The 15,076-nt window shown below is 34.5% G+C and overlaps 1 protein-coding gene across 7 annotated transcripts in view; it reads left to right on the top strand.

The window, feature by feature from the left end:
- EPHA7 (EPH receptor A7) overlaps positions 1 to 15,076 on the top strand; it is a 166,350-nt gene that overhangs the window by 106,208 nt on the left and 45,066 nt on the right. For all 7 annotated transcript variants that reach the window (XM_027743574.2, XM_027743577.2, XM_027743572.2 and 4 more), the window contains exon 6: positions 14,251 to 14,375. In XM_027743574.2, the coding sequence (XP_027599375.1) occupies positions 14,251 to 14,375 (125 nt within the window). The remainder of the gene's footprint in view (positions 1 to 14,250; positions 14,376 to 15,076) is intronic.

The following is a 15,076-nucleotide window of genomic DNA, read 5'->3' as shown; positions in this document are numbered from 1 at the left end:
CATTCTCCCTTATTGATCTTGTTTTTGCATGATTCAACTTGTTAAGAACAAGATAAAGCTCCTCTGATAAACATTGATATTCTATAGGTAAGGAGAATTTCTTTAACGTTTTTATTGTTATTGTTTGTATCTATGCAGACAGCTTAACGTTCTGTAAGCCTCTGCTAAGTCATTAAAATGGCTTTTTTTTGGTTTGTTTTTATTTGGTTGTTGGGTTTTTTTCCCCTACAGTTAAACTTCCTTTAAACTCTAGACAGCTGCTTGCATTCTGACCTTCTGGAACTACTGAGCCAGTACTCGAGATCAGTCACGGCACCTCACTTACTGTTATACAGTCAGGGCTGGGCCAAAATTTTTCCAGATTTTGCTTTCTGCATGTTGAAGTCAATAAGGCAGATGCAGGAATCAGATTTCTCAGAAAGAAAGCACTGATTGAAAAACCCCACAAACTTTGTTTTTCCCTTCTCTCTTCCTTCTTGTGCCATATTCCTTGAGCTGTGGACTAGTATGAAAATTAAAGGAAAGGAACAAAAAGGATAATTTCACACTAATTTAATAAATCTTCTTAAAAATGCTGAAGATTTGTATTTTCTTTTCTGGTTTGGTTTTCTTTGGGGGGAGTGGGATGGTTTGAAACCTAACTTGATATTAAATAGTTATATGTTAAATACATATACATATAGTTATATGTTAAATACATATACATATAAAATACATTCTAAGTACTTTAAAATACCATGTTGATGATCTCTTATTTTTTTAAAATTCTTTTGCAAGCAGTTTTGCAACAGAATTTAAAAGGGGAGAAGTACATACCTAACGCTGGACTATGTAATCTGGATGGACTGGCTGTACAGTAAAGTGCAGTGTTTAAGCAGAATTTGGGGTGATCCTGTAACTTCAGGCCAAGCGCAGTCACTTGAGACACACACGTACAGCTGTTGTGCTGGTCAGCTGGCCAGCTGTTTGCATGTTACACCTCACAAATGTGCATTATTCACAATCCTAATTTATCATGTATTTCTACATATTTTGTTTATGTGTGTTTCATAAACAGAATGCAGAAACTTTAAAAGCCTGTTTGTATCTAGGGTGTAAGAGTGGTTTCTAGGGATCCTGGAGAAAAGTTAATGACTGAAGCAGAAAGGTGGGTAGGTGGTAGACTCTGTCTGCCAAACTTTGCTGTGTATTGCACATTGACACAAATTTTAAACTCTAAGTAAACCAGGCTCTTTAAAGGATATGCCTTGTTTACCTCTTGAAGAAGTGTGGCAGGTGTTTCTGCCATCCCTCAGAGGGAAGTCCAGCCTTCCTAGCTGAGTGTCTGAGCTGTATCAGATAGGATGCCACTCTGTAGGCCTTTTAGAGCAGCCCCTTTCCCTGATTAAATTTCTTCTTGGGAGTGTTTTTTTGTTGTTTACTGCATAGACTCAAGAGTTTAGATTAGGGAGGCTACATCCCAGCTGTGGGTAATAAATTGAGACAAATACCAGAAATTATCATCTCTGTATTTCTATCAGAGAAAACAAATATTAGACTAATGATTTAAAATTAAATAATGATAATAAAATAATTAAAAGACCAAACCCTATGAAAGATGTAGAATGAAAAAAAGTCCTACCAGTTATGTGGTAGACGTAGGTTCAGATGTAGGTTCCATCTCAGGACACACCTGGAGAAACAATCTAGCTTAAAGGCCCATCTAAGACTTGCTTGCCTAAGATCTGAATGACCAACAACATCTCTTTCTCTGCTAATTGAAAGGACCTTAATGAGACCAGACTTGTATTTTAATATCTCTGGTGAAAAATTAGATGGAATCAGTCCAGGCGGGTATTGAACACTTGGGGTGTGAAATTTTTGTTCATATAAGGAGAATTGTATTTACTGATGAATTGTAGTTTACCTTGAATGCTATAATGTATGCAGCAAAACCTGTTTTAATAAAGATAAGCCAGTTGTGTACTCCACTTCTAAAAAAAGTTTGCAGTCATGTCCATTTGAAGGTAGTTACTCTGTTTAAACTGCACACATACTGTGTGTATGAAGCTCTGATTGGTTCCTCTGCATACAAATATTATTAAAAACAGTGCCATGACTCTCTATATTATCTGACTTTATATTTCATAAACCGTTAGTTTAGTTTGGATTAAATACATTAAAAGGTTAAAAAAAGATAAACCCTTCAAGTAGAGATTTAAAATAAGATGTGCCCTTATCATTGCCAGCTTTGTTTCATGACTAGTTCAGCCACTGTTGGCTAGTTAGAAAAAAAGAGGAATTTTTTTTTGTTTTATTATCCCTGAGCATATGTACAGTAGAGCTTTGATTAGTTGAGTAACCCCTCTACTATTTCAGCTTTTTCAGTGGCACTCACATAAAGAGCTACAAAAACTCATACTTAGGCAATAAATAGATTGGGTATTTTTGTCATTACATGATAATAAGAGGAGTTTCTAAGTGGTTTAGCACAACTATTTTCTAAGTCAGGGTTTTTACGTGAACATTTAAGAGAGAGTAATGAACATTCAGTATATTTGTTATCATGGGAAATTCCAGTACCAATAATTAATTTTTTTCATTTCCTACAGTAAGCAGTACTGAGACCATATTCATTAAGGAAACAAGCTATAGATGATCATGATTCTGATGTATATCTATCTTAATAATTGTATTATAATACATTATGAGTATAAATAATTATATTAGAGCTTTTTCAAATTAATAAGGCATTAGACTGTCCTTCAGAGGATGTAGTCCTGTTTCTGTTTGCATATCATACAACCTTGCACGTTCTGGTATTTAATACACTATTGGTCTAAATTATGTTGTATTGTTTGACTAATCTAAATATGACCCATATTGTACACTAGGCTCACTCATGTCAATTGAGTTGCCCTACTAGTGATGTGCTCTGGAATCACTAAGTTTAAGTATCTTATTGTTGGTGACAAATGCAACATTTGTGCCATACATACGTGTAGGCAGCAGTAATTTCTACTGTAGACTTGGAAACTCTCATAGAAAAAAAAATTGAAAAATTATCTACACAGTCTGTGTAGGAAAGTAGTAATTTTCATTAAGACACAGGATACTGCTGTAGTTACGATTCAAGTTTAATTGCTTTTGTAACATTCCAGTTTTACAGTCTCTTTGCTGTGTCCTTTACAACCTGGAAGGACTTGTAAGATGTGGACACCATTTTTCCATACTTTTATTTAACAGAACAGAATATGTGGCTTGCAGATTGAAAGACAGACCAACCCTCCACTCTCCCAATACCCTAACTATGAGTGAGGGAATGGAGAAGCATATCAAAAGTTTATTATTTTGGATAAATAGAACCATAATAAACTATTCAAGGATGCTTATGCCATTTTGCTTATTTTTCCAATATATTGAGTAAGTGTGCAGTAAAAGAGAACCAACTTTGTTGTTTTGGGGTTTTTTGCCTTTCTTTTTTTTTAATTTTAACCTTTCTGACTTATCATTTCATGGTTTTGTGTTACTGCAAAGAGTTCCATTTTCATCTCCTTCATCCTGGATGTTGATTAAAGTTCGACATTCAGGATGAAAGGAGTCAATGCAGTCACTACTTGTTCACACCATTAAAAATTGAAAGAGAATCAGACCCAGAATCTGTTGTTCTGGGTTTTTTTGTTTGTTTGTTTGTTTTGTGGTTGTTTTTTTTTCTCCTAATAAAATTTTAGTTCAAACTTCAGTACTACTTAGGAATATTTTCAGCATTGAATTGATTCTCTACAATTGTGAAGTTGGAGTTATGTATGTAGCCACAGTATTTAGATAGTAGTTTGTTTAAGTACCTCTGAGCTCATCAGGAACTAGACATACTAGCGTAGGTAGAAACCTGGATCCTGCAAGATTTACATGAGAGGTAAGTCAGAGCAAACTCCAGGCTATTACCTGAAAGTGCTTTAAGGATCATGGAATATACCTCCTTAAATTCGAAGGAAAATTTAGGAGAAAGAAGGAAATTTAGATAGTGTGTGAGAAAGATGGGGTTTACCTCACCTAAAAAGTACCTAAATGTTATGTGTCAATTTTATTTGCTGTACTAGGTCATCTGTTTTTTTTAAAATCAGTGCCTAAATTCACTATGTAGTCAGTGGAGAAAGTTTTTCAAAGGTCTTAAAGAGAGGATGTTTTACATTTTACAGGTCTCCGTTTAAACAGGCAGGCTCTCTTTTTGGATCTTTCCACTGCAGTTACCTCTCTGTCACAGGGAGCAAAGCTATTTGGTGAACTTAATCACTTAATTTATGTATGCTGTAACTGCCTAAAGGGTAGGTGCACTCAGGTGCCTAAGTTAGATTGTCTGGATCCCATCCAGAACTGTTTCTGAATAAAAAAGTACAAACCTATCTCTGTGAAATTGGCAAATAAATAGTAATATTTTTATTAAAAAATATAAAAAATTGTAGCCAATTAATGATGTAGCTATGTTGCATAATCAGTTGTGGTAATTACATTTTTAATTACTTTACCCTTAGGACCTGATTCTGATGTTGTTTCCACTGGTATAAAGCAAGGATAACTTAGATAAAATCAATGCAGCTAAACTAAAATATAATTGATGAGAGGTCAGAATTGAGCCCTAAATGGTGTGCTAAAAATGGAACTAATCAGAAAGCTAAATGGGTTTATAATTTGTTCAATTGACATTTTCATAATCTAAATCTCCAAGAAGTTAACCTTTGGATATAGAACTTGGGTTTCCTTTAGAGTCTGATAGCATTCAAGGAAGTGAAGCCACTAGAAAGTCTGTAAAAAAAAAAAAAAAAAAAAAAAAAAAAGATGATTCTGTACAGCTTTAAAACCACATTGTAAATTCTTTCATTAAATGATTGATGTGTTTCCAGCTTAATAAATTTCTACATCACACAAGTCTTTGTGCAAAGTCTTCCGGTGAGCAAAAGCTGGAGAAACACTGAACCATAGCATGTTCTCAAATAACAAAAAAAATCTCCCCAAATCAAAGGTTACTTTGAGCAGTAAGGAGATTTACGAACCAATGTCTAATCAAAGTGACGAATATTTAAGATCCTTTTGAAATTATGTTTACTCTTTGTGTAATAGATGGTAGGGACATATTTTTTAAAAAATGTGCCAGTTTATCATATATCATTGCATAAGTCCTTATATCACAATATTGCTGGTGTCAAGAAAAGATAAAACATAAACAAATTGAAGATATTTTGCTAAAAACATTGTGGGTTTTATTGTTAATAAATATGTGCATTATGTCCAAAGTAATTTTGTCTGTTGATTAGGCTCATGTTAATTTATATTGTATATTCAAATCAATCAAATAGCTTCACTTTACAAAGTATGTTACCCCAAAGATTTTCCTCTGCTTTTGTACAGCACTGTTTTTTGAACAGCTCATGCAAACCTCCAAAGTTATTTCATCTGGGGCAATCCACATTGTACTAAATGAATTTTTTCTTGGTTGTCACAATATATGTGAATTTTTATCATCCAGGGAAATTTTGAATACTGTATTTATGTCAGTGACAGTCCTCCCCAGTGGTAATCTCACTCTGGTCAGTGAAACTGCTTCTTCCATGCACCCTAGCAGAAGGAGTCACAGGCTGACTGCTGTGCCTGACCTTCCCCTCACGGACATGACTTTCCCTCCTGTGCAATAGGCACTAACTTCAGGTTTACAACTTCTGATATTTATCACTATAGCAGAGATTCCCAGATGGATATTTATCCCTTTGATTAAAATCTAGAGATTTAATGCTCTTTGGGAGAAGAACACCTCATAACGTGAAAGAAAATGCAAACTGTTTTTGCAAGGATTTCTTCCAGCGTTCTGCGAATACTACCCATGTTGCTTTCAGAAATGTGCCCACTGTTAGCAGTGCCATTATGATGCATTTCATGGGAAGGCTGGAATAGAAGTTGTTACACATTTTAGAAATGTTAGTAAAGTAATTTTTTTCCCCTCCATTGAACAATTATGTCTTTGGAAGCATCAGTTTGATTAAACCTCTGGCATAGTAATAATTATTGTTTTATGCTAACGTCTTTATGGAATATTTATATGCTTTTCTGTTAATATTTGATCAACTGCTTTTAATTTTTTTGGCATGGCACTTTGTTTCCAGATTTTGGTTGGCTATGTCTGAAACAAAATGTTTTGTTATGGGGCTGGAATTCATTCAATTATGTCTTGGACATCTTACATTAAATAAACATAATCACACTAGTCTGTAGGACAGTTCTAAATCATCTCATACATTCCAGCACAAGCGACTTTTACTTTTTGAGAAGTCAAACTAGAGCGGCAATCTTAGCTTATACGGTAGCAGTAAGAATATATTAAGGGGGTTTTGTTAGTTGTGGTTTTTGTTGGTTTTTTTTTTTCCCATGTGTGGCTTCTATTTGTGACTTGAGTAGATGACAGCATGAAATTCAATTACAGAAAACAGTCTCAGTCATTACACCTGTCTGCTTCCAGAGGAAAGTATTTGTAAATTGTGTTTTATCCTTCTGTTCCCTAAAACCTATGTCTGTAATTGATACTTGCCAGTAGAGATGACTGGAGACAGAAGGAGAACATAATGTGTCTGAGTAGCCCACCAGGGAAAAGAGTATCCTCATCTTTGGGGAGTTTTGTGGTGTTTTGTTTTCTTTAATGAAGAATAATATCTGTGTGTCAAGGATTTACTGCAAGGCTGGTGGCAGATGGTTCTCTTAAAAAAAAAAAGTTATGAAAGATGAATTGCAAAAAAACACAGGACAAAAGAAAAAGCTAATTAACATAGAAATATTTCTTCTGCAAAGGAAAACAAATGCTTCGGGAGAACAAAGGCCCCTCTCTGTTATTTGTAAGGCTGGTTTGTTACTCTAACACATTTGTAAGAATCAGGTTTGTACCTCACATGTCAAAACTTATTCACAAAACAAGAGCTGTGGATATCTTGGGAGTCAATGTTGTCACTTGTTACGCAACTCAGCATCCATTCAGCACTGATTGATGCCCAAGTCACCAGTTTTGGAAGAAATGAGATGCAGACATAACAGTAATATTTGTATCAAATGTCAGGCAGGAGAAACAGGGGAGTTCATAGAATGGATCTAGATGTAGACTGTGACCAGAAAAAAAAAATCAAAAAAATCAAAAAACATGATAGACAAGCTGTCAGCCCTGATCTCTCTAAACTGTTTAGTTTCTTTCTGGTTGGTTCTTTTTATTGGTTTCTCTCCCCAGAATTTTACCAGAGTAAAGAGCTTATAGAACTGATCCAGCTTCTGAGTTTTGAGTTTGATGAAGGAATTACCAAACGATTAAGTATTTTAAATGCATCAGATATATAAAAGATATGGGCAATTAGTATTCAGGTAGCCCATTTAGGTAGCCACTGCTTCTATTCCTCTCTGTAGACCGGCAGGTACTTAGAGAGTTTTTCAACCACAAAAGTAATGGCAAAAAATGTAATGGAGTAATTCACTCAAGTATTACTTGACTACCTTGCCTGTTACCATGTACTCAGGACATCCCCAAGTGGCTCTGAGAACTGTGTGTGCCTTTGGTCATGGCTTACAAAGCACTGTGAGCACACTGTGTTATTTTTATGAGCTGGAAAGTAGTGTGTCAGAGAGGAAGTTAAAATGACTTCTCTATAGGATATTGTTAGTGTAAAATATCTGATTTATTTGGGGCTCTTCTTGAATGCCACAGCTTGTAAACACAGTGGGGAATTTCTCTGCCATTGATCCAAAGCAATGGGTACTAATGGCATAATACAGTGGTACTCAATAACCTTTTATCATGGGCTGCTTTGTCATGTGGAGGCTTAACTGAGGGGAGAGAAATACACTCTAACAAAACAGAAAATCTTATCAATTTCTATCAATACATTTAATATTTTTCAGTGTAAGAGCTATCTTAATCTTTTCTCTTTTTGCATGAACTACCATATGGAATAACATGAAAATTATTGTGCATATTAGTATAAACATGAAGTGAAATGTAGGCATTTTTTTCCCAAGCATTCCAAGGACAAACTGTGACAGCTTTCTAATATGACTTTGGTAGCACTCAAGTGAGTGCCATATTACAATGCTCTGAAATTCTTAAAAATTTTAATAATAAATAAAATAAAAAATTTATATAGATAATATATTTTATGTACATATATAACTTTTTCTGACAAAAAGATTTTGTATCTTTCTAAGAAACAGAATATCTAAATAAGGGAAATATCTATACTGTAAAGTGTTAAAATTTGCCCAGTATCTACAAACCCTTGTCAAGGTTTGGTTTTAAGTGACTTCATGTACATCAGGCAGATCCTTAGAAGCATGCGAGGGCATGTATCCTGAAGCAAGTGAGCGCATGTATCCTGAGGCATCCGTTTTCAGACTAGCACAAAAACCAGTGTGATGCCACATGCTGACCCTCAGGCCCCTGACATCAGTAACTGCAATTCCTCAAGGTCTACAATCTGTTTGCCTTCCACTCGGCAATTCTGATGTCTAAGTTTCCCTTCAGAGCAAACCAGAACGTGGTAGGAGGCCAGGCTGTGACTTCACTTACATGCCTTCTCTTGGGAGCAAATTAGTGTAAAAGCCAGTGTGGAAGGGTGCCCTTTGGGTAATCTGGGTGTAGGACTGTATGGAGTATGGGGAGTTTTGTACTCTCTTCCTGAATAACCCTTTAAGAGCTAACAATAGTATAATTTTCTGCTACTATTTTATTTATATGTATATATATATATATAATGACACATGGATTCATTTTATATTTGTTGTTGGTAAAATGCCAGATTCCAGTCTCACTTAAAATCGATGCAGAGTCAAAGCAACTCTGTTATCTAAAGATTTCTACTGAGAAAGGAGACAGTGAAGACATTTAAAAAAGAAATAATAGGTTGTAACCATTGGGATGCTGATATCTCTCTTTTTCCATGCTTTTCATCTGTTAGCAATGTCCCTTTTGGGCTCAATACTCAAAACATCCTCCAACTGCTGTAGAACAGTGTTGCAGAAAAATGATGTAAAGCTTCATGTAATATAAAACTTATATTGGGCCCTAAGATACAGTTTTACAGGGATGTAAAATTGATCTCATTGTTGCTGTATGAAAAGCTGTATGATTGTTGCATATCTTTGTGATATGACAAGAAAAGAGGCCAAAAGCCAAGGGGTTTTGTCCTTCAGGAAATGCTGTAAAGGTCCTGTGCATTAAAATGACAGTGTTATTGTTGATTTTGGCAAGTACAAGACGAAGTTCCGATTGACTTCAGCACGTTATTACTATTATAAGATAAAGATATACAAAAAAAGGTTAAGGAAGGCTAGTAGCCCATTCATTCTTTAACCGTTGTATGAAAAATCTTGAAACTGGAGTTGCAAATATAGTTTTGGTGGCATTTTTTATATAGGGTTTAGTCCTGCCCTCATGTTCGTTTATGAAACTTTCTGTACGAAGTGTGCCCGCAGGATTGAAACGCTTATTTCTTAGGATTTTAAATAGTTTGTTTCATACACATAAACTACTAAACATCCAGGATGCTGCTTCTAGAGACACTTTTTTAAAAGTATCAAATTAAAAATCTCCACAAACAATGCTGTTGATGAAATTGAGACACATTCAAGATTCAGGACTTTAAGAAATCTCTTAGAAATTGATTGATGTATTTCTTTTGCTGAATTATCTATTTTCAATAAGAATATGTATACAACTGATTTCATGCTAGCAATGGGTACATTATGCCTAATTCCTCTTACATGTAAAAGTCCAGCTTTGCATATTTTCATTTTTCCATTTTAATTTATTTTTTATCTGTTTGACAGTTTTGTTTGGTTTTGGTTTGGTTTGGTTTGGTTGTTGTTATACTTTGTTTGAGGGGTTTTTGGTGAGTGGTTTTTTTTTTAGTTGTTGTTCTGATACAAAATGAAGAAGATTTAATTTTGCAACTCTCTTTTGTCTTCTGGAAAGCACACTTTAGATCAAGGAAAATGTTAGTCTGGAGAGACAGAGAAGGACAGAGATTAAAGGCATGAGCAATATTATAACTTTTTCAGAGGACTCCAAACTAAATATAGTGCTTTCCAAAACAAATGCCACAGTTTTCTATACCTAATATTTGCACATATTAATAATCTACCATATTCTTGGCTTAACATTATGGATGTAACACATCAGTCTACCCAATTCAGTATTCTCTCTGGAACAGAATATATCCTTGGAATATCCTGCTCTTTTTGTCACCTCAGTTTTAACTTTTTCTATAACTTGATCTGAAAATGATGACTGGCTCGAAATCTATATAACTTGAAGGCTTTATCAGTAAAACCCAGCAGAGTTATATTTCTCTGTGGCTGTGATGTTGAAACCTGGGGAAAATCAATTTTTCGTTTTGCTGAATGGTATATTTGAAGCATTTAAAAAGGTGAATGAGTGTGCTGAGGGCCTGTCATTCTCAGAGTACTTTCTTATGCAACGTGTGTAGGTACATCTGCCTGTTAGCCCTGAGAGGCTGTGTGTGTTTGATGCATTGGATGTTGTGTCAGCAGGAAGGAGCAAAAGAAGAGATGAGGTATATCAGAAAAAAGTTGATAGCAAATGGTGTTTTGAACAGCCTGTATCCCCCAGTGTAATATATTATGGAAATAATGATTCTGACAAGTGATGCCTCTTTGTAACCTGAAGTGATACAGGAGGGATTATGCAGGCTCAAGTCATTCAGGACTGGGTACTTAGTTGTCTAGAAATGTTGTAAGAAGTGTCTTTGTCATGAAGGACTTTGTTAGAGATGCGGTGACAAGAAGTAGATTACTGAAAAAGAAAACTGAAATACTTGTTTATTATTATCGTTGTTGTTATTTGTTTTGATAGAAATGTTATTTTTAATTCTGTTTTTATAGATTTATCTTTTTTTGGTAATTTAGTACCCTATTTTATCTTTTATTTATTTAAGGATGAATTATATGCTTTAACTCATTTTCAAGCTTGCTCAAATATAGTTGTTTCAAAACCGTAAAAAGGTTGTTAATTAATTAACATAGATAGGCATGGGAAATTGGATAAAGGTTTAAAAACAGGTGTCAGGAAGCCAGAACAAATAAAATATGAATGTGAAACCATCTATAAGAAAGCCAAGGAGAGAATACAGAGGAAATTATTATACCAGAATAAAGAACAAAATGCTTCTGACCTGTATGGTCTCATTAAGCACAGATCAAGAAACACAACCCAAAAGGCAGGATAAAGATAGCATAAACATCTAGCCTCTCACATCAATAGATTGGCTTATGTAGTTGCTCTAATTTGCAGAGATTTCCTTGCAGTGACAACAAACGGGTGTACCTTGCCAGAGGAGAATACTCTGGCTTCAGTCAGTTTAATGATTCCCTTCTTCCCCTGACAAACACGAAGACACAACATAAGGTTAGGTAGCACGCTGCATTTTAGGAATCTCATGTGATATGGGAATTATATGCAACATGATTGTCTTCAGAGCTACATACACATGCAGTCTGTGGGGCTGGACTTTTTTTTCTTCCTCGTGTGGTTCTCCTACCAATGAAAGGTAGCACACCTTTCGAACTAAAAACAAACCAATCTTTGACCAGTCTTGAGTGAAATGAGTATTAATTGACAGGGAATATTTTTATGAGAATATTTATTTAAGAGTTTTGAATGCTGTCTTGCAATGTTGATAAATCACTGGTATTTTATTTTTAATGGAAATTCTTTAAGAATGGATAATTCCTGTTTGTGGTGTACTTTGTACATGTACTAAGTAGGAATCTCACATATTTCACCAATTAAAATCTTCCCCCTTTCTCTGTTCCTCCTCCTCTGCATTGCTGTTCCTTCCCCACATACAGAGTTAACTAATACTCGGTGCATGTGTTTAATAAAAGGAAACAAGTTCATTTTGCTTCATTGCTTTAAAAAAATGACTGCTTTGGCCAAGGGAATGAAAAAAATTGATAAACAAAACCAAAAAATAGCAAATGTTGAGAACAAATTCCAGTGACCTAGGTAATATGAAATTGTTTCATGATAAGTATAAACATTAACAATTTTGGACATCTAAAAGTGTAAGATTAGCAATTTGAAAAACATTTATCTAGATGAGATTGAAAATTATACATGAAACATAATGGCCTCTCTGAAATTCATTCAGGATGCTGTGGTACTCATTTAGACAAAGAAGACAACTAGTTCATCATGGCAAGGAAAACTAGACAGAGTAAATTAGTTTGCTGCATTCCGGAGTCTTAGATACGAAAAAAGTATGTTTCACTAATTAAAGAGTGAAAATGTCTAAGCCTTTAGAAAGACAATGCAAAGGGAGTGAAAGAGAATGATCCTGGCTTTGTGCATCAACCCGTGGTGTTTGTCTGATACAATTCTAAGACTTTATCAGTTAGGCAGCTTAGATTAGGAGATCTTCAACTTTGATTACATTGATTATATACAACATAATAGTTCATAATGAAAATTATCATGCATGGCTTCAATCCCTAATTTTCATGGACTCTTGGAGCCTCTAATAAAATGTAAATAAATTTAATTTAAAACCCTACATGTTTTAAGTTTTTAGGAAAGCTAGAAACTTCAAAATTTCATTAAGAAGTTAACGATCCAATTTTAATTTTTTAGAGGATTATATTCTTGATTGTACTGTAGATATTTTTATTTTAATCATTATGGTTTTATATTTAATGATACTGGAGTGTGCATTCCAGATGTTTTATGTTATTTAAATTACCTGGAGAAAGTGAAGTTCAACTGCTTGTTGCTTGGGGTAAGAATTTTATTTTATTTGAACATCATCAGAATCTGTACATTATTTTACGTAGTAAAAGCTTTATATACAGTTCTGAAATATGGTGGGATTTTTTCTTCCTAGAAAAAGATTTAAAATTTTCAGAATTTTTGTTCAAACAAACATTTCAGTATAGAATCAGTACTAGATTCTGTGCTTGAAAAAGATATACATAAATTTATCTCTAATTTAATCTCTAATATCTCTAATATATTATCTCTAATAAATTTATCTCAGACACCTTTCCGGTGCCTGAGTCTGCTCCAAGACCAAGTCCTTGTACATATAAATGTAATTTTTTTTTTTAACTGTAGGATGCTGAGGATCAGGTCCTTTCTTTCTTTATCTTTTGCACGAGCAAAATTGATTTCCATTGAACTGAATGAGAACAAGATCGAGTTCTGCATAGTTCCAATACCATAGCTGTTTCTATAAGTACTAGAGTACTATATCCGTACAGGCAGTGTGTGTGTTTGAGGAAAACTGTGATGTTTGGCCTCCTTTGGTGCTGCACATCAGCAAAATATCTTCTGTCTTTTTTGTTAAACATGAGATAAGCTGATAAAGCAAGTTACTTTTTCAGTCTCTCACATTTTATTACATTCTCTCTTAAATATTTTATGTGAGAATCAATGGCTCTGTAATGCCTGTATATTGGGTTGGGGTTTCTTTTATTTCAAAAGGTTTGTGGCTGATGTTTATTAGAAAACTTAATGTCTGTGTTTGCATGAATGCAGTGTGCATGTATGTATGTCTCTGAGAGTGAGGCAGAGGAAGACGGTGTCCCCTTTGTTTCATAAGATCTGCTTCTTAAATTGTCTCGCACTTTCGAAAGTGCCAAGACCAAGTATGGAAACTTCAGGTCTAAAGAGAGAATGTCCTGGAAAGGTTTGAACTAATGAAAAAGAGTGGACTTAGTATCTTAACAAGGTTGTTTTCATCACCAAGTAATGTTATAATCAGATAGTGTGACAGATTATTTTTTAAGCAGAATTGCAGTCAGTCATATCAAATAAGCCTAAAATGTGATTTTGGTTCTAAAATATTATTTTTCTTTTTATGTGCATTTCAGAAACATATGCAATAAATATTTAGACTCTTAATTTACTACACATCAATCTAAAAATCTGCTTTGCTGTCATCCTCAGAATTAATTTGCTTAATTGTTACTCCTACTCCATCAATCTCAGTTTTGCACTAACTTGAAAAATGCCACTTTTTGCCGTTTGCACTTTAGTTCAATTTCTATTCTAAGTTTATGAACAGTAATAGGGTACTGCTTGAATATTCATTAGCTTTGTATTGTGAGTTATGAAAAGGTGCTTTATTTTACCTTAATGAAAGTGGCTCAGCATGGGGTGGATCAGTAATGACGTTTGATTTTAGGCGTCCAACAAATTTGCTTTTTATTTATTGACACATCTTGTCCAAACAGCTCCCTCGCAAGTTAGTGGAGTAATGAAAGAAAGAGTACTGCAGAGGAGCGTCGAGCTTTCCTGGCAGGAACCAGAACATCCCAATGGAGTCATTACTGAATATGAAATCAAGTATTATGAGAAAGTAAGTGCTAAGATTATCTGTAATGTACAACAGTGTGTTGTTTGCTTTATGTTGGTTTGCTGTGTTGTGAAACAGTGTTAAAGGCATCAGCTATCAACTATCCTGTCTCTCCAAAGTCAGTGATTTTGTTTATTTTTAATAACTAGCTAAATCCTGCAATTATTATTGCTATCATATGTCTCATATATTGTATTGTGACATACTAAAAATGAAATATACACTTGGAAGTCTGCCTTTTTTCCCTTTTTTTTTAAAACTGTTAAGTTGGACTTGGATATTTTACTATTACGCTGTTGTTTTTCTGTCTCCTTTACACCATGTTTGAAGCTTGTTTCATTTCCTTCCGTGTCACTGTAATTCTACTCTTGAGATGGTGTATCAAATACAACTCCTGACTGCACTTTGTGTTTCCATATGAGCTGGGCAGCTTCGACTTAATGTCTGAAAATTTCCAAAACACTTCCTACAGTTTCAGCAAATAAATATTTCTTATTTGTCCTTTTCAAAAGGACCAGCATTGTGAAATTTATTTTTCACTTGTTCTCTTAACACAATAATGAATTGAAGGCTGCTTTTCAATAGTAGATGAAGTGATCTCTGTTTCTGGTAGAGTGAAATTGCAATCTTACTGATGTCAAGTCGGAGTTTTGCCATTCATTTCAGCGTGTCTAAGGCTTCATTCATGATAACTTTGAAGTACT

Source organism: Pipra filicauda, unplaced genomic scaffold (assembly GCF_003945595.2).
Source record: "Pipra filicauda isolate LSUMZ 115617 unplaced genomic scaffold, ASM394559v2 scaffold60_size3304689_pilon, whole genome shotgun sequence".
Classification (NCBI taxonomy): domain Eukaryota; kingdom Metazoa; phylum Chordata; class Aves; order Passeriformes; family Pipridae; genus Pipra; species Pipra filicauda.
Note: the sequence above shows the minus strand (reverse complement) of the source record. Positions and strands in the feature narration are given on the sequence as shown.